The sequence below is a fragment of the Mustelus asterias genome, chromosome 2 (assembly GCF_964213995.1).
Source record: "Mustelus asterias chromosome 2, sMusAst1.hap1.1, whole genome shotgun sequence".
NCBI lineage: Eukaryota > Metazoa > Chordata > Chondrichthyes > Carcharhiniformes > Triakidae > Mustelus > Mustelus asterias.
The window spans coordinates 104,675,272-104,702,546 of NC_135802.1; the positions used below are offsets into that span (position 1 = coordinate 104,675,272).

The window sequence follows — 27,275 nt, forward strand, 5'->3', positions numbered from 1 at the left end:
CCTATTGGCGGCGTTCCAATTCCTTTGTGACGTGCGGGAGGCAGCAAGCCCGGAGGGGGCGGGGCTCGGGCGGCAATGACGTTTGTGTGAGAGCTCAGCGCTGGAGAGGTGCCGCTTGCCACGTCTGCGCGTGTGTGGCACTGGGGACCAGGGAGGGCCGGGGCAGAGATAGACATGCTCCCTCAAAGCACTTTGTCCATGATGTTGCCCAAGTCTTTAAAACGAGCGCTCATTTTCACCTTCGTGCTGGGTTACGCCAGCTGTGCTCTGATACCGGAGCCTGAAGTGAAAATCGACGTGTTGCAAAAGCCGTTCCTCTGTCACCGAAAGACTAAACTAGGTGACCGGTTACTGATACATTACGCTGGATTCTTTGAGAATGGCACCATGTTTCACGCCAGGTAAGCCCGCGAGGTTCAAGACTTGACAGCTATTTCAGAGTTTTACAATGTTTACACAAAATAAATCCGAGCTGCGTAATAAGGAAAGCTGAGCGAATGGAGGCAGAACAGCGAAGAAAATAATTTACATTTATATTGTGCCTTTCACAACCTCAGGGCGTCCAAACTGGCAATCAATTTGTGCACAGCAAAATCCAACAAACATCAATGAAATAAAGGCCGAGGTGTTGCCTCAGGGATAAGTCTTTGCTAGGACACCAGGTAAACTCCTGCTCTTAATAGTGCCTCCTTTGTGTCCACCTAAGAGGGTCTAAGTTTACCATTTCATATACAGGGTAAGCACCTCCAAGAATGTAGCACTTTACCAGTATTGCATTTTTGTGGTGCCGTTCACAAAGCTGTTTGCACAGCCATCACGGGCAGCACGGTAGCACAGTGAACATACATAAGAACATAAGAAATAGGAGTAGGCCATCTAGCCCCTCGAGCCTGCCCCGCCATTCAATAAGATCATGGCTGATCTGAAGTGGATCAGTTCCACTTACCCGCCTGATCCCTATAACCCCTAATTCCCTTGCCGATCAGGAATCCATCTATCCGTGATTTAAACATATTCAACGAGGTAGCCTCCACCACTTCAGTGGGCAGAGAATTCCAGAGATTCACCACCCTCTGAGAGAAGAAGTTCCTCCTCAACTCTGTCCTAAACTGACCCTCCTTTATTTTGAGGCTGTGCCCTCTAGTTCTAGCTTCATTTCTAAGTGGAAAGAATCTCTCCACTTCTACCCTATCCAGCCCCTTCATTATCTTATAGGTCTCTATAAGATCCCCCCTCAGCCTTCTAAATTCCAACGAGTACAAACCCAATCTGCTCAGTCTCTCCTCATAATCAACACCCCTCATCTCTAGTATCAACCTAGTGAACCTTCTCTGCACTCCCTCCAAGGCCAATATATCCTTCCACAAATAAGGGGACCAATACTGCACACAGTATTCCAGCTGCAGCCTCACCAATGCCCTGTACAGATGCAGCAAGACATCTCTGCTTTTATATTCTATCCCCCTTGCGATATAGGCCAACATCCCATTTGCCTTCTTGATCACCTGTTGCACCTGCAGACTGGGTTTTTGCGTCTCATGCACAAGGACCCCCAGGTCCCTTTGCACAGTAGCATGTTGCAATTTTTTTCCATTTAGATAATCCAATTTGCTATTATTTCCTCCAAAGTGAATAACCTCGCATTTGTAAACGTTATACTCCATCTGCCAGATCCTCGCCCACTCACTCAGCCTGTCCAAATCGCTCTGCAGACCTTCTACGCCCTCCACATGATTCACTTTTCCACTTATCTTTGTGTCGCCTGCAAACTTTGTTACCCTACACTCAGTCCTCTCCTCCAGATCGTCTATATAAATGGTAAATAGTTGAGGCCCTAGTACCGATCCCTGCGGCACGCCACTAGTTACCATCCGCCAACCAGAAAAGCACCCATTTATTCCGACTCTCTGCTTCCTGTCGGATAGCCAATCCCCAATCCACGCTAACACCCTACCCCCAACTCCGTGTGACCCAATCTTCTTCAGCAACCTTTTGTGAGGCACCTTATCAAACGCCTTTTGGAAATCCAAAAACACCGCATCCACAGGTTCCCCTCCGTCAACTGCACTAGTCACATCTTGATAAAAATCCAACAAGTTCGTCAAGCATGACTTTCCCCTCATGAATCCATGCTGCGTCTGCTTAATTGAACCATTCTTATCCAGATGGCCTGCGATTTCTTCTTTAATGATGGATTCCAGCATTTTCCCAACTACAGAAGTGAAGCTAACCGGTTAGTTAAGCTAACCGTTAAGCTAAGTGGTTAGCACTGCTGCTTCACAGCTCCAGGGACCTGGGTTCGATTCCCGGCTTGGGTCACTGTCTGTGTGGAGTTTGTACATTCTCCTTGTGTCTGCGTGGGTTTTCTCCAGGTGCTCCAGTTTCCTCCCACAGTCCAAAGATGTGCGGGTTAGGTTGATTGGCCAAGTTAAAAATTGCCCCTTAGAGTCCTGAGATGCGTAGGTTAGAGGGATTAGCGGGTAAATATGTGGGGGTAGGGCCTGGGTGGGATTGTGGTCGGTGCAGACTCGATGGGCCGAATGGCCTCCGCCTGCACTGTAGGGTTTCTATGGTTTCTATCACTTGTATCTGTCGGCCCAACCATGTCCCATGCTTTGATGCAGAGAGCACGCCACTCCTGAAGGAGTATGAATCATCTGGTAACCCTGATACAACAGTCCACCTCATTGAGTCTCTAAGTGCTGCATGCTACACCAAATGGGAGGAAATGACAGCAGGACTTAATTCCACTCATTCCAGTCAGAAATCCTGGAGCCGCTTGAAGGAGGGGTGGCACAGTGGTGAGCACTGCTGCCTTACAGCACCACGGACCCGGGTTCAATCCCTAGTTTGGGTCACTGTCTGTGTGGAGTTTGCACGTTCTCCCCATGTCTGCATGGGTTTCCTCCCACAGTCTGAAAGACGTGCTGGTTAGGTACATTGACCCAAACAGGCGCCGGAGTGTGGCAACTAGGGGAATTTCACTAACTCCATTGCAGTGCTAATGTAAGCCTTACTTGTGACTAATAAATAAATAAACTTTAAGGAGCCCAAAAATCTTCTAGGCCAAATTGTCCATCAGTCACCATGAGGGCACCACTGGGATAGAAAATAAAATGCCTCACCCAAAACGAACTGGAAAAACGTCACAAGCAGTGCAGAGAACATGCAGTCATGATTGCTTCAAGATCACTATGCTTAGCACCACAGTGCCAAGGACCTGGGTTCGATTCCCAGCTTGGGTCACTGTCGCTGCGGAGTTAGCACGTTCTCCCCGTGTCTGTGTGGGTTTCCTCTCGGTGCTCCAGTTTCCTCCCACAGCCCAAAGATGTGCAGGTTAGGTGGATTGGCCATGCTAAATGTGTGGATTATGGGGATAGAGGAGAGTGGGGAGGTGCAGGCCTGGGTAAGATGCTCTTTCAGAGAGTTGACGCAGGCCTGATGAACTAAATGGTCTCCTGCACTGTAGGGATTCTATGGTTCTTTGGCAACATTGCATCTGAAACAGCTAGGCCACCATGCTCATGGCTAGCTGATTCAGTGCTACACAAGAACCATCAGCTCACTCTCCTGAAGGTGTGTCATGGCAAAAATCATTGCCATTTCAAAACCTGGAAAGGATATCACATTGGCAGCCAGCTAAGAACTGATTGTATTTCTTGTGGCTTCTCAAGAATCCCTCTAAAACTAAATTGAGTGTATTCCACCTCGACAATGCTTGTGTCAAAAAATATCTACATGGATAGCCAGAAACGAAAGCAAGATCCCAACCCAACACACTTGGAAATTACTCTAGTTAGGATTTTGTTCTTCTCAGAACACTTGAAGAAAACGGCAACAAAGTTCAAAATCAGAAACTATCTACGAACCAAACTAGTGGGGCACTGCTGCCACAACACTGGATATTAGCATTTCCCCTATCCTACTCCACTGCACGGTAATGTGCACCTGTCTGGCAAAGGTCATCAAACACACATCTTGTTGACACTTAATTGAATGCAAAAATGCATATTACAACTGGAAGCTTCCATTCAACATCCTCCCTTGCTTCTTATTCTTGCAAACATCACTCAGCCACACATCTGCTGATTGATGAAGGCCAAAAACTGGTGAAACCATCCATTCTGCAGCTCAGCTACTGCTCCGTCATGACCTATTGAGCCCACCTGCTGCCCACTCCTATCTTGACACCCTATGTGAAGCAACCTTCCTGAGCAAGATCTTACAGCAAACATCCTCTGGATGAAGGAATGGGAAACACAGGAAGTCACCAAAAAGATCTTTGCGACAAACCACGTCTATCTAAGGGCAGGCTTTGAACTACCATGATGAGAACGGACAGGCCAGCATCCCTTTGCAGCCAACCTCCTCTGCTGAAGCCTCAGTACAAACACCTTATGTACCTGTGGAGAGAGGCAATCCATGCTGCACATTTCCGAGGAGTGTCCCCTCTACAGGCTAATCACCTTAAACTCAGCAAATGAAGAGATTATTGCATGACTTCGGGGATTTGGATTTGCTAAATAAGTGAAAATACTGCATTGAAGTACCAACCTCGTTCATATGCTGAAGGCTCTACAGTGACACCCCTGATAGTTATAATTAGTGTGTAACAGGGTTGTTGGACTTTACTTTCACATTGCTATGCAATGGTTTCATGTATAAAATGATGCCATGAATTGTGTGCTTTTCCGTTTCTGATTTCTGACCGCAGTAAAGCAGTGTGAAAACCCCTCCGTGAGCCATCTAGCATAAGTTTACACTGGCTACAACAAAACTCCAAATTGGTTAACTGTCAAATTTTTGAAGTCCCCAGGCAGCTCATGTTAATTTTTATGTCAACTGTATGCAGGTGATGAGCAGTAGTTGGGAATTCACTTGTACACCCATAAATGGGGCACCTTATGGTGGATGGATCCTACAAAAGAGGTATAAATATAAACAGATAAAATGGTTGTTGGCCTAGGAGCTGTATGTTTGTGATGTGTATTTCTAATTAAAAGCTTACTAAAAGTGTGTAAAGATTTGTTCTATGTCTATCTGTCACTGTCTGGCTTTCTGGGACAGTCATGATGTGGAGATGCCGGCGTTGGACTGGGGTAAACACAGTAAGAAGTTTAACAACACCAGGTTAAAGTCCAACAGGTTTATTTGGTAGCAAAAGCCACACAAGCTTTCGGAGCCCCAAGCCCCTTCTTCAGGTGAGTGGGAATTCTGTTCACAACCAGGGCATATAAAGACACAAACTCAATTTACAATGGTTGGAATGCGAATACTTACAGCTAATCAAGTCTTTAAGATACAAACAATGTGAGTGGAGAGAGCATCAGGACAGACTAAAGAGATGTGTATTGTCTCCAGACAGGACAGCCAGTGAGACTCTGCGGGTCAAGGCAAGCTGTGGGGATTACAAATAGTGTGACATGAACCCAATATCCCGGTTGAGGCCGTCCTCATGTGTGCGGAACTTGGCTATCAGTTTCTGTTCAGCGACTCTGCGCCGTCGTGTGTTGCGAAGGCCGCCTTGGAGAACGCTTACCTGAATATCAGAGGCCGAATGCCCGTGACCGCTGAAGTGCTCCCCAACAGGAAGAGAACAGTTTTGCCTAGTGATTGTCAAGTGGTGTTCATTCATCCGTTGTCGCAGCGTCTGCATAGTTTCCCCAATGTACCATGCCTCGGGACATCCTTTCCTGCAGCGTATCAGGTAGACAACGTTGGCCAAGTTGCAAGAGTATGTACCGTGTACCTGGTGGATGGTGTTCTCACATGAGATGATGGCATCTGTGTTGATGATCCGGCACGTCTTGCGGAGGTTGCTGTGGCAGGGTTGTGTAGTGTCGTGGTCACTGTTCTCCTGAAGGCTGGGTAGTTTGCTGCGGACAATGGTCTGTTTGAGGTTGTGCGGTTGTTTGAAGGCAAGAAGTGGGGGTGTGGGGATGGCCTTGGCGAGATGTTCGTCTTCATCAATGACATGTTGAAGACTCCGGAGGAGATGCCGTAGTTTCTCCGCTCCGGGGACGTACTGGACAATGAAGGGTACTCTGTCCACCTAGTCCGTCTTCTGAGGAGCTCAGTGCGGTTTTTCGCTGTGGCGCATCGGAACTGTCGATCGATGAGTTGAGCGCTATATCCTGTTCTTATGAGGGCATCTTTCAGCGTCTGGAGGTGTCTGTTGCAATCCTCCTCATCCGAGCAGATTCTGTGTATTCCGAGGGCTTGTCCGTAGGGGATGGCTTCTTTAACGTGTTTAGGGTGGAAGCTGGAGAAGTGGAGCATCGTGAGAGTATCCATGGGCTTTCGGTATAGTGAGGTGCTGAGGTGACCGTCCTTAATGGAGATGAGTGTGTCCAAGAATGCAACCGATTCCGGAGAGTAGTCGATGGTGAGTCTGATGGTGGGATGGAACTAGTTGATGTCATCATATAGTTGTTTCAGTGATTGTTCACCATGAGTCCAAAGGAAGAAAATGTCATCGATGTATCTAGTGTATACCATCGGTTGAAGGTCCCGTGCGGTGAAGAAGTCTTGTTCGAACCTGTGCATGAAGATGAGGTGCGAATTTTGTCCCCATGGCTGTTCCGTGTGTCTGGATGAAGAACTGGTTGTTGGTGAAGGTATTGTGGTCCAGGATGAAGTGGATGAGTTGTAAAATTGCATCTGGAAACTGGCAGTTGTCGGCGCTGAGCACTGAGGCCGTTGCAGCAATGCCATCATCGTGGGGGATGCTGGTGTAGAGTGCCGAGACATCCATTGTGACGAGGAGCGCTCCTGGTTCAACTGCTCCATGTGTGCCGAGTTTCTGTCGGAAGTCCGTGGTGTCGTGACAAAAGCTGGGGGTTCTTTGTACAATGGGTTTCAGGATGCCCTCAACATAGCCAGAGAGGTTCTCACACGGTCCCATTGCCCGATACAATGTTTGCCTTGTGTATCTTTGGGAGGCAGTAGAGATCTCCAACGTGGCGAGTACGTAGGATGAGAGCACGGAGGGTGCTTTGAAAGTCCAGATCAAAGGTCTTGATCAGTGTTGAGTTGACGGGTGTGTTCTTGGTCCGATCTGAGGATAACTGTCTGTAGTGTTCCTCATTTAGTTGTCGGTACACTTCTTTGCAGTAATACGTTCTGTTCAGTATGACGATGGCCCCTCCTTTGTCTGCTGGTTTGATGACAATGTTGCGGTTGGTCTTGAGAGCGCGGATGGCGTTGCGTTGTGCTTGGGTGATGTTCGGGGCTGTCTTGTGAGATCGGCTGATGAATTTGGTGTTGACGCACCTCCTGATGGCTTGGGCATACATGTCAAGTCGAGGGCAGCGGCCTGCTGGAGGAGTCCAATTCGACTCTTTCCTCTTCGGATGTACTGCGGATCTCTGTCGGCTGTTCCGGTTCATTGGCTGTCTCATTGTGTTCGCTGTTGGCCTCTTGGGGTTTGTGGAAAAACTCCCGCAGCCTCATTCGCCCGATGAATTCCTCTGTGTCCGCTGCGAGACTGATGGGGTCTATTTTGGTGGTGGGGCAAAAATTAAGCCCTCGGCTGAGGACTTCGATTTCATCTGGTTGAAGTGTGTAGTCCGACAAGTTGACAATGGACTTCCCTGCAGTGGGACTGTTTTCTACTGTGGTACTGGGGGAGGCTTGGTTCCTGCTGGTGATGATGCCGATTTTCTCAAGTTTCCTGTTCTTGGTGTGCATGTAGATGGTGTAGTTCCTTTGTCTCGTCTGCTTGGCAGAGTTTCGCAGCTGGTCTGCATCCTGAGCGCAAGTTGAGAATATGGACTCTATCTTGGTTTCCATCCTGAAACCCATTGTACAAAGAACCCCCTGCTTTTGTCACGACACTACGGATTTCCTACAGAAACTCAGCACACATGGAGCAGTTGAACCAGGAGCGCTCCTCGTCACAATGGATGTCTCGGCACTCTACACCAGCATCCCCCATGACGATGGCATTGCTGCAGCGGCCTCAGTGCTCAGCGCCGACAGCTGCCAGTTTCCAGATGCAATTTTACAACTCAACCGCTTCATCCTGGACCACAATAGCTTCACCTTCAACAACCAGTTCTTCATCCAGACACACGGAACAGCCATGGGGACCAAATTCGCAACTCCAATATGCCAATATTTTAATGCACAGGTTCGAACAAGACCTCTTCACCGCACGGGACCTTCAACCGATGCTATACACTAGATACATCGATGACATTTTCTTCCTTTGGACTCCTGGTGAACAATCACTGAAACAACTATATGATGACATCAACAAGTTCCATCCCACCATCAGACTCACCATCGACTACTCTCCGGAATCGGTTGCATTATTGGACACACGCATCTCCATTAAGGACGGTCACCTCAGCACCTCACTATACCGCAAGCCCACGGATAACCTCACGATGCTCCACTTCTCCAGCTTCCACCCTAAACATGTTAAAGAAGCCATTCCCTACGGACAAGCCCTCCGTATACACAGGATCTGCTCGGATGAGGAGGATCGCAACAGACACCTCCAGACACTGAAAGATGCCCTCATAAGAACAGGATATGGCGCTCGACTCTTCAATCAATGGTTCCGACGCGCCACAGCCAAAAACCGCACTGATCTCCTCAGAAGACAGACACGGTGGACAGAGTACCCTTCGTTGTCCAGTACTTCCCCGGAGCGGAGAAGCTACGGCATCTCCTCCGGAGCCTTCAACATGTCATTGATGAAGACGAACATCTCGCCAAGGCCATCCCCACACCCCCACCTCTTGCCTTCAAACAACCGCACAACCTCAAACAGACCATTGTCCGCAGCAAACTACCCAGCCTTCAGGAGAACAGTGACCACGACACCACACAACCCTGCCACAGCAACCTCTGCAAGACGTGCCGGATCATCGACACAGATGCCATCATCTCACGTGAGAACACCATCCACCAGGTACACGGTACATATTCTTGCAACTCAGCCAACGTTGTCTACCTGATACGCTGCAGGAAAGGATGTCCCGCGGCATGGTACATTGGGGAAACCATGCAGACACTGCGACAACGGATGAATGAACACCGCTCGACAATCACCAGGCAAGACTGTTCTCTTCCTGTTGGGGAGCACTTCAGCGGTCACGGGCATTCGGCCTCTGATATTCGGGTCAGCGTTCTCCAAGGCGGCCTTCACGACACACGACAGCGCAGAGTCACTGAGCAGAATCTGATAGCCAAGTTCTGCACACATGAGGACGGCCTCAACCGGGATATTGGGTTCATGTCACACTATTTGTAATCCCCACAGCTTGCCTGGACCTGCAGACTCTCACTGGCTGTCCTGTCTGGAGACAATACACATCTCTTTAGCCTGTCTTGATGCTCTCTCCACTCGCATTGTTTGTTTCTTAAAGACTTGATTAGCTGTAAGTATTTGCATTCCAACCATTATTCATGTAAATTGAGTTTGTGTCTTTATATGCCCTGTCTGTGAACAGAATTCCCACTCACCTGAGGAAGGGGCTTGGGGCTCTGAAAGCTTGTGTGGCTTTTGCTACCAAATAAACCTGTTGGACTTTAACCTGGTGTTGTTAAACTTCCTACTGTGTTTCTGGGACAGAGCAACCCATTGGTAAGTAGTCCCAAAAGCATGCGCGATAGTGTCCTTGCTCAGAGTTCTTTTGTTTCTGATTTCCGTGGAGGGCAGTCTGTAACTTGACAAATGATGGATGATGCTTGACCATAAACAGATATGTTGTCAGATTGGAAAACGTGTTACAATCAAGAGAGTAAATCATATCCCAAAGATTTACATGTTGTGTTCTGTTTAAAGCATTTATTGGAAAGGATTTTGGTGGGACATAATTTTTTTAAAGATCCTAATAAATGTCCCCTAGCATTGGCCTGGGAAGTCAAAATGAAGGATTTAAAAGAAAAATTGTTTTAAGATGTAGGCCAGCAATGGCAAGACTGGCATTTATTACCCACCCCCAGTTCTGCAGAGAAAGCTGTTGTGGGTTGGCTTTGTAAACCACTGAAATCTGAGTAGTGAAGATGTGGAGATGCAGGCATTGGATTGGGGTGGGCACAGTGAGAACTCTCTCAACACCAGGTTAAAGTCTAACAGGTTTATTTGGAATCAGGAGCTTTCGGAGCACTGCTCCTTCATCAGGTGATGAAGGAGCAGTGCTCCGAAAGCTCTTGATTCCAAATACACCTGTTGGACTTTAACCTGATGTTGTGAGAGTTCTGACTGAGTAGTGAAGGTGCTGGAAGGTTTAATTTAACTATGCGGGAAATAAGAATCAACCATATTGGTCTGGTGCAGGAGTCACACATACTTCAGACTGGTATTTCCTTTCCCTGCAGTGTATTTGTGTTTTAGAAAGATCCAACAGTTTCATGGTCACTGATACAATATCAGTAAATGAACAACTGTTATTGGTAACTGAATCAAAATTTTTAAATTGTCATGGTAGGATTTGAATTTGTATTCCATGTTACTCCAATAGCAGCATAAAACCCCTTGCACTGCTATACCCTGTGCCAGACTGAGGGAGGGACGCAACATTGTAGGCCTAGAAGTGGCTATTGTTAGTTGGTAAAGGATGTTAGAGGGTGGGGGAAGATGTAGAGTAGGGCTCCAATGGTAGGGGAAAGTAGAGCAGAGAGTTTGAAGTTACTGATGGGAGAGTGACTTGAGGGAAATGTACTGCTTGATAAGCCATTTTCTCTTAGTGATTTGTTGAACTCCCTCTTTCTTTCCCTCCATTTTCTGTGTCTTATGTTGTATGTTATACCTTTCCGATATCTCTAAGTATCAGCCCTTCTGTTCCGCTAGTCGTTTTAACTTATAGTTGTCTGGGAGTACAGAACTTTAGTATTATTGAAAAAAGAGATATGCTGAAGCTTTTCATCTTGCACTCCTCAGGATATTTCTCAGGAGTATCAGTATAAGGGTAAAACAACAATTTATACTATGTAGGAGAACCATTTATACTGAAAAGAGGAGGCAGTGGTATTGTCACTGGTACTGGACCAGTAATCCAGAGACCCAGGGCAAGACCTGGGGACCCGGGTTCAAATCTCATCATGGCAGTTGGTGAAATTTGAATTGAATAAAATTCTGGAATTAAAAGTCTAATGATGACCATGAAACCATTGTTGATTGTCATTAAAACCCATCTGGTCCACTAATGTCCTCTGGGAAGGACATCTACTGCCCTTACCTGGTCTGGCCAACATGTGACTCCAGACCCATAGCAATGTGGTTGATTCTCAAATGATCCGAAATGGAGGGCAGTTCGGGATGAGCAATACTGGTCCAACCAGCGACGTTCATATCCCATGAATGAATTTTTTAAAAGATGTAAAACATTGACATGTCTCTATTTTTCAGCAATACTCATTTTAATCTAGTTGACAGATGCAAAAAGTAATCAAAAAGGCTAAGTGAATATTAGCTTTTATTACCAAAAGAAGTAGTTATGCATTAGGTGTGCAGAGTCTGTCCCTACCCTAAAATGCAATTTTAGGTATTGAACTTCAGAAAGGAGATGGTGTCGCACAAATTCATCAGAAGGTGGCTTAGAGGATTAAATTATGACATAATTTGTATAGACCTGGCTTGAATATTGAAGGTTGATCAGTGATCTGGTTGAAGTCTTTAGAAATGTTAAAAGGATCCAATAAATCCAGAAAAACGATTACCTCTGATGGGGGAATCATGTAAGAAGTTTAACAACACCAGGTTAAAGTCCAACAGGTTTATTTGGTAGCAAAAGCCACACAAGCTTTCGAGGCTCTGAGCCCCTTCTTCAGGTGAGTGGGAATTCTGTTCACAAACAGAACTTATAAGACACAGACTCAATTTACATGAATAATGTATTATTCATTATTCATTATTCATTATTCATGGGGGAATCATGGACAGGAGGACATATCATAAAATTGGAGCTGGGCCACTTCGAAGAGGCATTCTATGTGACTTTGACAATGGCTTTCTTCCCACTCCACGGTTAACTTCTGGGATCATCCAAGGATCTATACTTGGCCCCCTCCTATTTTCCATCCACATGCTGCCCCTCAGCAACTTTATCCAAAAGCAAAATATTAGTTTCCACATATACACTGGCAGCAACTAGCTCTACTTCATTACCAGTTCTCTTCTCCATTTTTATCAACATATCAGACTATAAAACCGCAAATTTAAGAGCAGAAGTAGGACATTCAGTCCATCGAGTCTGCTCCACAATTCAATGAGATGGTGACTGCTCATTTGACATCCATAAACTGAATGAGTAGAAATTTTCTCCATATAAATGTTGATGAGACCAAAGCCATGTCTCTGCTCCAAACACCGTTTTCTTGATATTAATTCGACCCCCTCCCTGCTAACTGAAACTAAACCTGACTGTTCACCACAGGTTTAATCTTTGAACTCAAGATGAACTTCCAACCACCCATGCCAACATGAAGACCACACCTCCTCAATAATATCGCATGACTTCCTCCTTGCCTTAGCTCATCTGATGCCAAAACCCTCATTCATACCTTTGTTCCCTTTAGACTTTATTATTCCAAAGTACTGCTGGCTGCCAACATTCTGCCTTTGATATGAGTTCCATAAGTCCAAAGATGGGTGGGTTAGGTTGATTGGCCATGCTTAAATTGTCCCTTAGTGTCCTGAGATGCGTAGGTTAGCGGGATTAGCAGATGAATATGTAGGGATATGGGGGTAGGGCCTGGGTGGGATTGTGGTCGGTGCAGACTCAATGGGCCAAATGGCCTCTTTCTGCACTGTAGGATTTCTATGATTCCAAAACTCTGGTGCCTCCATCCTTACTTGCATTGGATCCCATTCACCTATAACCTCTTGCTTGCTGCCGTACAATGGCTCCTGGACAAAAACATTTTTTTTTTCTTAATTCTCATCCCTGTTTTTAAATTTCTGCAGTTTCTCACTGTTCCTCCTTTCTTTAATATCCTCCAGCTCCACGACCCTTTGAGATATCTGTATTCATCTAATTCTGGCCTCTTGAGCATTCCTGATTTTAATTGCTCTGTCATTCATGGCTGTTCAAAAAGCTGATATGGCCCTAAGCTTTGGAACTTCTTCTCTAAACCTCTAGCTCTTTTTCTTGCTTTAAGAAAGCTTTTGGTCACCTACCCTAATATGGATAAGTGCCCAAATTTGCTTTAGACAACTCCTGTGAAGCACCTTAGGATCTTCATGAGTGTGAGGTATTATGAGACGGCTATGTTTTAAACAGTCTCTTCATGGTAAAATGGAACAGTGGAGAGGGACTGTCACCACCTACTATTTCTGCCTGACAAGGTCTGATCACACTTCCATGAAGTACCTTTAGAATATCCTTATTTTTATATGGATGGCAGTGTGAGCTAATGACCATAAGAAACGAAACATAATTTCCTTCGCACAAGTTCCTTCAGTATACCTGTACATTTGTGGTTTATTCATCATTTTTTTTCAATTTGAAAGAATCTACTTATGATATCTATGCTGTCAGATTTTGGTACTAAACAGTTTTATTGTATTTCAGTCATAAGAACAATGGCGAGGCAGTTTGGTTCACACTTGGGATTAAAGAATCACTTATCGGTTGGGACAGAGGGTTACGTGAGATGTGCGCAGGAGAGAAGAGAAAACTGATCATTCCCCCAGCCCTTGCATATGGGAAAGAAGGAAGAGGTATTGCACCAGAATTAATGACACAGATGAGTTTTTGTTAATACTTAATCCAGAAAATATAGTCTATCCATTCTTCCTGCTGCACAGTCTAAATAGGTTTTCAGAATACTTAACCATCAGCTCAGGAAGTATTTCTCAAATGATATGTATACTATATGATACTAGATTAGATATGCTGATTGATATTAGATACTTTGAGATAATAGCACAAGATTAACATTGGATTGCTGAAATAGTAATTTCTGGAAAACATCGCTCAGTCAAAACCTAATCTTTCAAAGTATATGAGTTTTGCGACATTGTGTTTAATATATTTTATAGTGAGTCATTTCCTATCCAACCCAGTTGATTTTAGCTGCCATTCAGTAATCTAATAAAAGCACAACATTTGGGATGGGTTAGGTAATTTGGAGGGTACAAGAAATCAAATAGCGTGAAAGTTCTATAGTTCCAGTATTAGGTCAAGTATGAGAAGGCAAGCATTATTCTAGTCGGGACTCATGAACAACTGCTTTGTGTTATGATCTTGATAGGAACTGGGAACTTGAAACAAAATCTGAATTTTTTAGTGACCAATACAAAGGATTGCATGACGAGATTTCATGTTTTAAGATTTTTACTGTCACAAATAAACCAAAATCCACATTGACAAAACATTTACTTAGTAGGCAACTGATATACTAAACTACAGAAAAGATACTAGCGTTAAATTCTTAACACAACTGAAAGCTCCATACTAGTTTTATAGTTGGCAACTAATAAACACATTCCCAGCAGAGATGTAGTCTTTTATATAAAGTACCAAGCTCCTCACAACTTTAACATGATCTATTTTCCCTCCCCCATTTTTTAAAAACAGTCCCATCACTCCACCTACTGAGCATAATCAAATGGACTACAATAGAGTCATAGAGGTTTACAGCATGGAAACAGGCCCTTCGGCCCAACTTGTCCATGCAGCCCTTTTTAAAAAAAAACCCTAAACTAATCCCAATTGCTCGCATTTGGCCCATATCCCTCTATACCCATCGTACCCATGTAACTATCTAAATGCTTTTTAAAAGATAAAATTGTACCCGCCTCTACTACTACCTCTGGCAGCTTGTTCCAGACACTCACCACCCTCTGTGAAAAAATTGCCCCTCTGGACACTTTTGTATCTCTCCCCTCTTAAACCTATGCCCTCTAGTTTTAGACTCCCTTATCTTTGGGAAAAGATATTGACTATCTACCTTGTCTATGCCCCTCATTATTTTATAGACCTCTATAAGGTCACCCCTCAGCCTCCTACGCTCCAGAGAAAAAAGTCCCAGTCTATTCAGCCTCTCCTCAGAACTCAATCCATCAAGTCCCGGTAGCATCCTAGTAAATCTTTTCTGCACTCTTTCTATAATAGGGTGACCAGAATTGCACACAATATTCCAAGTGTGGCCTTACCAGTAGGAAGGCACCATCTGGTGATTTCTTGGTCTTTGCCTCTTCAAACAGGGAATCCATCCTAACCAGAACTCTGCTTGGTGGTTAACACAAAAGCAGTCCTTAGGTGCTGCTCTGGAAGCAGAGCAATCTTCTTCCCCAAATCTCTGTCTGACTGATTGAGAGTCTGTGAGTAGCAAGGCTAACTGCCACCTTCATTGTGATGAGGTTTGAAAACTTGCTTCTTTCTTTCAATATGTTTTGATCTGGGTCTCTGTTTCCATGACAACCAGGTCACTTGGTTTGTCTCTGGTCGGATTTCATAGATGGTCACATTCCCCATTCCAGGGCATTTTGCCTCACTTTAAATTAAAAGAGCTTAAAACATAACCATTTTATAAGGTCAACATTCATAAAATTTGACTTAACAGAGATGATACATGCTTCAGGAAAGTCAGTCTGCAGTTTTAAGTTCTAATTGCTTTGGTGCAGATATTGTATACAAGGAAGAACACCAGATGTTGTGCTTGTGTAGGCATTTAATATTATAGCCAAAATATCCTGCATCTACCTTTTCACCTTTTCAACTAATGTACTAAACAATTGGTAATATGAAAATTGTTAATGTTATTACTGTTAAATTACTAACCATTCCATGCTCTCTCTGTTTGGTTAACAGCTAACATGGTCATGCATATTCAATGCATGCTCTTGAATTGAAATCTCCGTTACCCAGTGAACTTTGCATGCTGATTTTGGCTGTTGTCAGTTTTACTTTCTGGTAAGGTTGGCTGCAAGTGAGTGAAAGGAATATCATAATGGACTAATTCCATCTATCATAATCATGCTTAATATTTGCACGCAATCTGGCAAGATCTGCCCCATAGTATATACGTGTGGTCATAGTACCACTCTGAATTTCAGTGTGGTTGAAACTCCTGTTACCTTTTTACCTTCAACAGCTAAGACCTATTTAATCTCTAGATGTCAGTGTATGTTAGAAATATGAAGGACAGTTAAGACAAGATAAACATTGAATATTGGATGTTAAAAACATTAAACTCAACTGTGATGCTTCCTGAGTTCTAGTAGCTTATCCATTCTCATTGGCCATATTCACATGTGGAAAATAGCTATTTAAAAGTGGTATTCCAGGGTCCTGCAAGGAGGTAATAGCCTCAAAGATTTGTTGTGCTGACATCCTGCCACTGAACTCAGGAGGTCTATAATTGCATATCATCAACAGGTGACCATATCGCAAGTGCCTATCCTGAGCACTCCCAATTCAGGAGAGTCTGCAAATGTGGCAGATGTTGACTTCTACAATTAACAGGTACTCTCCAGCCCAAAGTTCAAATCCAGCGGGAATAATAAAATGTGAATTTCCACTCTGCTGCCTATAAACTTTGTTCATTAAATGAATCTGACCAATTTTAATCCAGTTACCAGTATACATCACTTGACACACCATATTCAGCAATAAATTGACCATCTCATCCAGAATGGCTGGAAGACAAATGGAAAAATGATACAATGGATGCACTTGTGTTACTGGGGCAGAGTCGAGAAAACTTACTCTATGTCTAGTCACGCTGTATCTCTCGGGAGAGATTGGTACTGATTCTGGATGCCCAGAATCTGAATAGGGCGGCACGGTAGCACAGTGGTTAGCACTGCTGCTTCACAGCTCCAGGGTCCTGGGTTCGATTCCCGGCTCGGGTCACTGTCTGTGTGGAGTTTGCACATTCTCCTCGTGTCTGCGTGGGTTTCCTCCGGGTGCTCCGGTTTCCTCCCACAGTCCAAAGATGTGCGGGTTAGGTTGATTGGCCAGGTTAAAAATTGTCCCTGAGATGCGTAGTTAGAGGGATTAGCGGGTAAATATGTGGGGGTAGGGCCTGGGTGGGATTGTGGTCGGTGCAGACTCGATGGGCCGAATGGCCTCCTTCTGCACTGTAGGGTTTCTATGTTTCTATGAAGTGTTCCATTTCCCACAAAATTCACGGAAACAGTTTAAAAGCAATAAATAGCATTAATAATTTGTGTATAGTATAACAGTTGACATCAAAAATGTATCCCCATATTACTAAGAATATCTTGATATTTATGTCAATCACAAAACTAGTGATGCAAGACAGGAAATGATTATCCCTGACTAACTGGCTTTATTTGGCATAAATGGTGAAATGGAAGTGGATCATGTCTCAAAAATTCAGTAAAGTCATAACATTGTTTAATTTTGAATGCAACTGTTCCAATTCTTAACTAAAATAAATGTTATGCAGGAAAAATTCCACCTGAAAGCACTTTGATATTTGAAGTTGAACTTCTTGAGATCAAAAATGGACCACGATCTCATGAATCATTCCAGGAGATGGACCTCAACGATGACTGGAAATTGTCCAGACTTGAGGTAAGACTTTTTTAAATTATTTGTCGATAAATATTCTCTACACTCCAGATTAAAAGCAAGGCCGAAAAATCTAAAACTAGGAAAGATCAATTATAATCTTTAGTTCAATATAAAATCCTGTACAGAAAGCAAAAAAAGGGAAAGAAAGATGTAATCAAGAAAGTTAGTTATAGATCAGAGAATTTTCAAAATATATACAATTTTTAATGTAAAAAAAAATTCATCAATAATTAAATTTTGAAGGAATACCGCCCTAGATTTGTAAAATTAAATTTAAGACCATAGAAGTTATTTGGTAGAATTAAGATTCATCATACCACTAAAACAAATTCAATTACTTCAGCATGCATCAGCCTTAACCTTCACTGGAATGATTAGCAAGTAACCAGTGGATAAGTACTGCAGGTTCATGTATTTCATGTATATTAATGTCAAATCTATCAATGTTGTAACGAAACTTGTGGAGAACAAGGAAAATCAGATAGCAACTTCCCATTTTCTGCCTTTAACTCTGCATGTGCAGAAGCCAGAAATTCTTGTCCAATTTACTCCAAAGTAACAGTGAATACTCATACTCTCTGCTTTTTCTTCACAAAATGCAGGTTATTAGATTCCTTGCTAGTCTTTTTTCACAACTGTGTTCAGCCTAATTTCTTTTGTTTCCCCCTCTGTTTTTGTTCAACTTGGCTTTATTTTCTCTGACTTTCCATTCAACTTGATGTATTATTGTCACATGTATTGGTAACAGTGAAAAGTATTATCAAATTTGTCATATGCCTTGTTGAGTAGTCTAATTTTAATTTCTGTACTTATTGAAGGAACTCTTTTTGCTACGTTACAATTTCTTCTTTGTGACAGCATCTCTCCATCTGCCCCCTTACCATTTTGTGTTTCAGCATTTTCCATTGTATCTGTACTAATTTATTTGTTAACATTTTTCATGATGTGGAGATGCTGGCGTTGGACTGGGGTAAATGCAGTAAGAAGTCTCACAACACCAGGTTAAAGTCCAACAAGTTTATTTGGCAAAAGCCACTAGCTTTCGGAGCGCTGCCCCTTCGTTAGGTAAGTGGGAGTTCTGTTCACAAACAGGGCATATAAAGACACAAACTCAATTTACAAAGTAATGGTTGGGATGTGAGTCTTTACAGGTAATCAAGTCTTAAAGGTACAGACAATGTGAGTGGAGAGAGGGTTAAACACAGGTTCAAGAGATGTGTATTGTCTCCAGCCGGGACAGTCAGTGAGATTTTGCAAGCCCAGGCAAGTCATAAGGGTTACAGATAGTGTGACATGAACCCAAGATCCCGGTTGAGGCCGTCCTCATGTGTGCGGAACTTGGCTATCAGTCTCTGCTCAGCGACTCTGCGTTGTCGTGTGTCATGAAGGCCGCCTTGGAGAACGCTTACCCGAAGATCAGAGGCCGAATGCCCGTGACTACTGAAGTGTTCCCCGACTGGAAGAGAACAGTCTTGCCTGGTGATTGTCGAGTGGTGTTCATTCATCCGCTGTTGTAGCGTCTGCACAGTCTCCCCAATGTGCCATGCCTCAGGACATCCTTTCCTGCAGCGTATCAGGTAGACAACGTTGGCCGAGTTGCAAGTGTATGTACCGTGTACCTGGTGGATGGTGTTCTCATGTGAGATGATGGCATCCGTGTCGATGATCCGGCACGCCTTGCAGAGGTTGCTGTGGCAGGGTTGTGCGGTGTCGTGGTCACTGTTCTCCTGAAGGCTGGGTAGTTTGCTGCGGACAATGGTCTGTTTGAGGTTGTGTGGTTGTTTGAAGACAAGAAGTGGGGGTGTGGGGATGGCCTTGGCGTGATGTTCGTCTTCATCAATGATACGTTGAAGGCTCTGGAGAAGATGTCGTAGCTTCTCTGCTCCAGGGAAGTACTGGACGACGAAGGGTACTCTGTCCACCGTGTCCCGTGTTTGTCTTCTGAGGAGGTCGGTGCGGTTTTTTGCTGTGGTGCATTGGAACTATCAATCAATGAGTCGAGCGCCATATCCTGTTCTTATAAGGGCATCTTTCAGTGTCTGGAGGTGTCTGTGGTGATCCTCCTCATCTGAGCAGATCCTGTGCATACGGACGGCTTGTCCGTAGGGAATGGCTTCTTTAACGTGTTTAGGGTGGAAGCTGGAGGAGTGGAGCATCATGAGGTTATCCGTGGGCTTGCAGTACTGTAAAGTGCTGAGGTGACCGTCCTTGATGGAGATGCGTGTGTCCAAGAATGCAACCGATTCCGGAGAGTAGTCCATGGTGAGTCTGATGGTGGGATGGAACTTGTTGGTGTCATCATATAGTTGTTTCAGTGATTGTTCTCCATGAATCCAAAGGAAGAAAATGTCATTGATGTATCTAGTGTATAGTGTTGGTTGAAGGTCCTGTGCGGTGAAGAGGTCTTGTTCGAACCTGTGCATGAAGATGTTGGCATATTGAGGTGTGAATTTGGTCCCCATGGCTGTTCCGTGTATCTGGATGAAGAACTGGTTTTTGAAGGTGAAGACAGTGTGGTCCAGGATGAAGTGGATGAGTTGTAAATGAGTTGTGTGTTGTGAAGGCCGTCTAATGCAGCCCTCACAACACATGACAGCACAGAGTCGCTGAGCAGAGACTGATAGCCAAGTTCCGCACACATGAGGACGGCCTCAACCGGGATCTTGGGTTCATGTCACACTATCTGTAACCCTCACGACTTGCCTGGCTTTGCAAAATCTCACGAACTGTCCTGTCTGGAGACAATACACATCTCTTTAACCTGTGCTTAACGCTCTCTCCACTCACATTGTCTGTATCTTTAAGACTTGATTCCTGTAAAGACTCTCATTCCAACCATTATTTTGTAAATAGATATGCCCTGTTTGTGAACAGGACTCCCACTTACCTGACGAAGGAGCAGTGCTCCGAAAGCTAGTGGCTTTTGCTACCAAATAAACCTGTTGGACTTTAACCTGGTGTTGTGAGACTTCTTGCAACATTTTTCATTCCAGTTTATCTGAACTAATTCCCTTTTTACTTAATTGAGGTTTGTTTATCAAAAGTCAAGTACTTTGTCATGTCATCTGTTCTTTTCAGTTTTTCTATTCAACCTAATAATATTGTGGTCACTGTTTGCTTGATGCTTCCCTGCCCTTGCATTAACTACTTATTTGATTCTGTGAACCAGGTCCATTGCATGCTTTGTTGTATTAAAAACATGCAACAATTTAACTGCAAATGGGCAATATTTAACGTAGGTGGACATATACTGGCAAATCTTAACTGACATTTGGATGCAAAATTGTACTTTTTCCTCAGTTATATTGTTGATTATTTTGAATGAGTATAAAATTCCTCCAGAGTCTCTCACATTAAATGAGAAAATATTGGCCTGAATTTTTAAGGTAGAAACATAAAAACATAGAAAATTGAATCAGGAGGAGGCCAATCGGCCCTTTGAGCTTGCTCCATGATTCATTATGATCATGGATGATCATCCAACTCAATAGCCTGTCCCTGCCTTCCCTCTATATCCTTTGATCCCTTTCACCCAAGGACTAGATCTAACTCCTTCATGAAAGCATTCAATGTTTTGGCCTCATTTATTTCCTGTGGTAGCGAATTCCACAGGCTTACCACTCTCGTAGTGAAGAAATTTCTCTTCAACTCGGTTCTGTATCCTTGAGAGTGTGACCCCTGGTTCTGGACACCCTCAACGTTGGGAACATCCTTCCTGTATCTGCCCTGTCTAGTCCTGATAGAATTTTATAAGTTTCTAATGAGATCCCCTGCCCCTCCTGCATTCTTCTGAACTTCAGTGAATATAACTCTAACTGACTCAATCCCTCCCCATGTGTCAGTCCCGCCATCCCAGGAATCAGTCTGGTGTAAACCTTTGCTGCACTCCCTCTGTAGCAAGAATGTCCTTTCTCCAATAAGGAGCCCCAAACTGCACACAATATGCCAAGTATGGTCTCACCAAAGCCCTGTATAATTGCAGAAAGATATCCTTGCTTCTGTACTCAAATCATCTTGCTATGAAGCCCAACATACCATTTGTGTCTTTACCGCCTGCTGCACATGCATGCTTACCTTCAGCGACTGGTGTAGGAGGACACTCGGGTCTTGTTGCACATTCCCTTCTCTTAATTTATAGCCATTCAAATAATCCGCCTTCCTGTTTTTATTACCGAAGTGGATAACCTGTCACGTTTCCAAATTATACTGCATTTGCCCACTCACTCAGCTTGTCCAAACGACACTAAAGCATCTCTGCATCCTCCTAAGAGTTCGCCCTCCCACCCAGCTTTTTGTCTTCTGTAAAATGGAGCTATTACATTATTCCTCATCCAAATCATTAATATATATTGTGAATAGCTGGGGTCCCAGCACCCATCTGTGGTACCTCACTAGTCACTGCCTGCCATTCAGTAAAAAGACCCATTTATTCCTACTTTGTTTTCTGTCTGCCAATCAGTTTTCTATCCATCTTAGTGCAATACCCCCAGTCATATGCGCTTTAATTTTACAAGTTAGTCTTGGGCAGGATTTTTCTCCCACGTGTTTTGCGCTGATGGGAAGTGGTGCGCGCTTGCTGACGGCGGGATCTTACAGTCCCACCATTTTCAGCAGGGTTTCCTGTTAATCACACCACTTACTGCTGGGAAATCTGTGGCGGGGTAAACCACATCCACTGTCTCCCCATCATTAACTCGACTAGTTACATCCTCAAAGAATTCCAGTAGATTTGTTAAGCATGGTTTCCCTTTTGTAAATCCACACTGTCTGATTCTGCCACTGTTTTCCAGGTGATCTGCAATTAGATCTTTTATAATCAACTCTAGAATTTCCCACTATCTAAGTCAATGCCCTGTGTTCTCTCTACCTCCCTTTTTAAATAGTGGGGTTACAATAGCTAACCTCCAACTTGCAGAAACTGGTCCAGAGTTTATAGAATCTTGGAAGATGACCACCAATGCGTCCACTATTTCTAGGGCTACTTAAGTACTGTAGGATGTGGATTATCAGGCTCTGGCCTTCAATCCCATAAATTTCCAAAACACCATTTCCCTACTACTGATTTCTTTCAGTTCATCCCTCTCACTAAACCCTGTGTTTCCCAACATTTCTATGTTATTTGTGTCCTCCATTGTGTAGACAGAGTTGAAGTATGTATTTAGTTGGTCAGCCATTTCTCTATTCCCCATTATAATTTCCCTTATTTCTGACCGTAAGGGACCTAAATTTGGCTTCACCAATCTTTTTCTCTTCACTTAACTATAGAAACTTTTAGTCGTTTTTATGTTCCCTCCAAGCTTACTCTCATACTCTATTTTCCTCTTAATCAATCCCTTTGTCCTTCTTTGCTGAATTCTAAATTGCTCCCAATCCTCAGGTCTGTTGTTTTTTTCTGGCCCATTTGTATGCCTCTTCTTTGAATTGAATATTACTACTAATTTCCCATGTAAGCCATGGTTTGGCCTCCTTTCCCGTCTGACTTCTGCACCAGACTTGGTGGGGTGCTTGATTCTTAAAGAGTGTTGATTGACATAAGGCGAGACTTCCACCCTCCCTTAGGAAAAGCCCCATCTTGGAGAACTGCCGGTCAATCTGATTGACCGGAACTCTCCTGTGCCTCCAGGCACTGCAGTAGTCGTAAGAAACACTGCAAGAAGCTGCCCAGAACTAAGTACTTGAACAAAGAAGACAAGTAAGTGGCAGGGGTCCCAGGGTTGGGAGGGTGATGAATGCCTGGGGGCTCGTGACAGAGGGTGATCACAGTGTCAGGAATAGGCTGGTGGGGGTGAGAGGAGGTGCGCTCTGGAGCTTGATGGTGGACGCCCTCAGTCGGAAGAGGCCCTCTGATGGAGGAACCCCTGACTCCTGTTCAAGATTGAACTTTGTTTTCTTTTGGCCTCTTTCTCATCGAACCTCCCCCCCCCCCCCCCAAACTGTCATCTGCCTGCCTAAAAAAAAAGCCCTTAAGTGGCCATTTTTGAGCTTCCTGTCCGAGGCCCTGCCCACCCCAGTGTGAAATTGCAACCAGGTCAGAGCCGGCAGTCAGGAATCTGAAGGGAATCCCATTCATGCAAATTCTCACTACCCACCCACCCCACAGACGGGCATAAAATTCTGGCCATTGCTTTCAGCCACATCCTGCCTCCAACCACTCCATACTTGCACCATGCTACCTTTAAAGCAGACAGGTACCATTAATGCAACCTTTGTTGAACCAGGTGCCTATTACCACATTATAAAAGAGCTTACCCGACCCATAAACTCAGTGCCAGTAGTTTAAACCTCCAGCAGGCACGTTAAGCTCACTTCACACAGGCACACATGTCACACCAAACCTTTACCCAACCAGAATATCTTAAAAATAATTTGATAACTACCTTCCGAATGGGTAAGAAATTTCAATAAGTAAAGCCTGTGAATGTGGATGCTTAATGTTTTGTACTTTGTTAATGTTTTTTATTATGTCCATTTAATTATTTTTAATTGCGTTTCCATTTCCCCAGTATTACAATATTTTTCACATATAAACTTTCTACACATTATGTATGCCTTTGAATATTCCTTTCTGCTATATTAATCCTGTGCTATCTTTGTAAATTAGGTGAAAGAGTATCTCCGCAGGGAATTCGACAAATATGGAGTTACACAAAATGACACCCAACAGGACTCTATGGTTAAAGACATCTTTACAAATGAAGATGAAGACGAAGATGGATTTATTTCTGCCAGGGAATTTACATATAAACACGATGAGCTGTAAATTAATTAATAGCTCTGTTCCACACCAGCATATGAGAACTTGTGCATTTGTGATTTCAAAGATTTATTTCTCAAAAAGGAAAAAAAAAATCACTCCATTGAAAAGCTTGATGTATTAAATCCCTCACGTTTTTCTTAAACCAAACATGGCATGTTATAAAAGATTGGATGAATTGTTCATTGGATGGCAAATTTGCCTCTCGTTTTGAATGTTTTATCTTAAACATTCACTCAGTAAGTGTGGACATTGACATCAATCATATTTGTGTGAGTCTTCAAGAGAAGGGGCTATGGAATCGCAAGCCCGCCACAGATTGTTCATTTTGAAAAGGGACACTGTCCTTTTCAATTGCGCGTTGCTGAAGTCTTATTTTCTGCACCTAGCTGTGTGTTTATATGATAGACAACAGTTAATCCAGTCTGTGCTTTACCAGTGAACTGCACAGTCCTTTTAATTTTTTGTCATTGGATTTTTTTTACATTAAAACACGAAGAGTATATTTAAATATGTTCCAGGGGAGCTTTTTTACAGTACAAGATATCTAAAACAAATTTCCCACTTGTAATTTTTCCTCACCTCCACCCTGTCACGACAAGAAAATTCAATTTGATTGTCTTTTTGTTTATGAAAGTAACTTAATATACTTTCTTGTGCTAAATCATTGCCAAGATAATTAATTATAGATGGGGAAGATAATTTAGCGAACTTAATTTGTCTATGCAGGGAGATCCTCTGGTCCACCAAATGTCACATTCAATGTTTTTCTTAAGTGCCAGAGTTTTTGCCTTGACTACTCTGTCTGGAAGTGTATTGCATATGTTGCTCACTTTCTGTAAAGGACACTAGACAGCAGTTCTAAATTTAGCTTTTATTAGTTAGAATGCATGTCCTCTTCTCCCACTCTTTCAATTTAAAATAATGGCCGGAATTTTCCAGATCTCTAAAAATCAATGGGAATTCCCATTGACAATGGCGGGACCAGAAAATCCCACCGCTAGCAAACAATGTGTCACCTCCCACTAGCGGGAAACACGTGGCTGGGAGGCTGGAGAATCTCACCTAATATCTATCTAAATCAATTTTATTTTTATACTTCTAGGATTACCTTTTAAATGTCACCTTTCCAGGCTGAAAATGTTAGTCTTTTCTGATAACACAGACAGTTAGCACTACCTTTGTGACCTTTCTCTGCTCTGCCTCCAGCACTTGGATGTCTCTCAAGTCTCAGCAACCTGATTTGTATGCACTGCTCAAAGTGTGATCTGACAAGATACTGCATGGTTTGGTCATAATGTTTTCTGACTAGTATAGCTCAGTATGCACTGCATTCCTTGGATCTGTTACATGTCAAATCTATAAATTTCAAACTTACCTATTTTAAAACAGTCACAGATTATACTTTTCCCTTTCCTACATGAGACAAGGTTTCCTACTGCTGTAAAAGCCAAAATAAATTAGAAGAGCACTTAGTGTGAAATTGTACCAACAGATCTTTAAAACTGTCATTCCTATATGTTCAGTATTGTAAACAATTAATAGCCAGTAGATATGATAGGCTGCAACTGTGTGGTGTTCAAATTCTGACAATGTTTACACATTATCCTGAGGTTACATTACTTCAGCTTATCTGGAAATAGTTGCATAAAGTGAGAATCCATAATTTGAAAGTAATATAAGATTTGGTCAACTGCATATCAACATCTGGAGGATGATTCCTACGTATTTGCATATTTAATGGTGAGATGTTCTCCTTGCCTTCTCATCCATCACTTGAGGAGTTCCTGGTAATCTGTTGTCTGCCTGGTGAAGGCTCAAATTGACATCTGTCATTGTGTAATAATTACCTAGTGAATGGCCCCCTCCTTGTGAAGCAGGATCTCTACAGTTGAGTTGACTCCAATTGATACTGCCAGCAATGACCGTAGTATCACCAATCCAATACTTGACCCAGGAAGATTTGCAGTACTCTAGAATGCTGTTGGTAAGTGACCAGCTAGTCTGACTCACTGATGGGGCCAAGATTGTTAAATTTCCCAGGGCACTGGAACTCTCTTTTTCCTCGAATGACTCCAGATGATCTAGCAGGTTGAAGCCTGCGAACAGAAACTCAACCATTGTGGATTTCTCGGCAGTTTGGTTTAGAAACTCAATGAGTGGTTGTCCACAAGTGTCAGAACAAAACTAGTGCTTCTTTCAATCCAATTAATTTATTTTTCTTTTTTATCTTAATTTTATTAATTTCTGGTATCTACAATCTTTATTTATACTGTGTAAAATTGTAGCTTTAAAAGAGAACTAGAGTCGTATCTAAGTTTTCCTTGAACCTTTTAGATGTAAGAAAGACCTTCATCACAGGCAAAGGATCTGGGCAACATGCGAGTGCATAGTATAAATCCCCACCAAGCTGACTTGTTCAAAAAATGGTAATGAAACATGTCAGAAGCAAATTTGATCTCTCAAAATTAAAATGAATGACATTTAAATGGCTTATTTGTGAGATGATGTTAAAATGTTTTTATTTACATTACCATATCCGATTATAATATTTATATTTGAAACTTATTTACTATGACAGGACATCTCTTGGATATTGGTCACTCTCACTGTTTCTGACTCTATTGCTGGTCTACCAGATCTGCTGGTGTGTACTGCTAACACCTGAAACACATCTGGTTAGAACATTACAATCAACTCTGGTTGCTGGAGTGATTTTCCAGCTCCGCCCACTGATTTCATTAGACAACATATACCAGCCTGTTTGCTGGATTCCTCTCCACAAATGTCTCTGAATCTCAGTACTGATTTGTCGGCACTGTCAGCTCACTCCACACCATGTATATGTTCATGCCACTGCAGGTTCTCATTGTCTTCTCCATGTTCTCTATGGTCAGACCATCTAATCCAAATGCCTTCTGTCCATTTGTACGTCATATCCAAGCTTAATATTTATGTTCTCACTTTGGCTCTATTTTGTCTTCTCTCCTCTTGTAGCCCACTCTTGCCAACTTGTATTT

General features: G+C 43.3%; 1 protein-coding gene across 1 annotated transcript; it reads left to right on the forward strand.

Moving 5' to 3' along the window:
* Positions 1 to 74: 74 nt before the first annotated feature.
* Positions 75 to 26,748, forward strand: fkbp14 (FKBP prolyl isomerase 14). Its single transcript, XM_078239702.1, has 4 exons — positions 75 to 401; positions 13,527 to 13,675; positions 17,374 to 17,501; positions 24,103 to 26,748. Exons 1-4 carry the CDS (start codon positions 175 to 177, stop codon positions 24,259 to 24,261), a joined length of 663 nt encoding a protein of 220 aa, XP_078095828.1. The 5' UTR covers positions 75 to 174; the 3' UTR covers positions 24,262 to 26,748.
* Positions 26,749 to 27,275: the final 527 nt, after the last annotated feature.

What these genes read in the sequence shown, in the direction of transcription:
- fkbp14 (XM_078239702.1), top strand. Translation starts at nt 175, where the DNA reads ATGCTCCCTCAAAGCACTTTGTCCATGATGTTGCCCAAGTCTTTAAAA. An exon ending in ATATGGGAAAGAAGGAAGAG is followed by an intron (nt 13,676 to 17,373) that starts GTATTGCACCAG and finishes AATGTTATGCAG; the next exon opens with GAAAAATTCCACCTGAAAGC. An exon ending in GGAAATTGTCCAGACTTGAG is followed by an intron (nt 17,502 to 24,102) that starts GTAAGACTTTTT and finishes TTTGTAAATTAG; the next exon opens with GTGAAAGAGTATCTCCGCAG.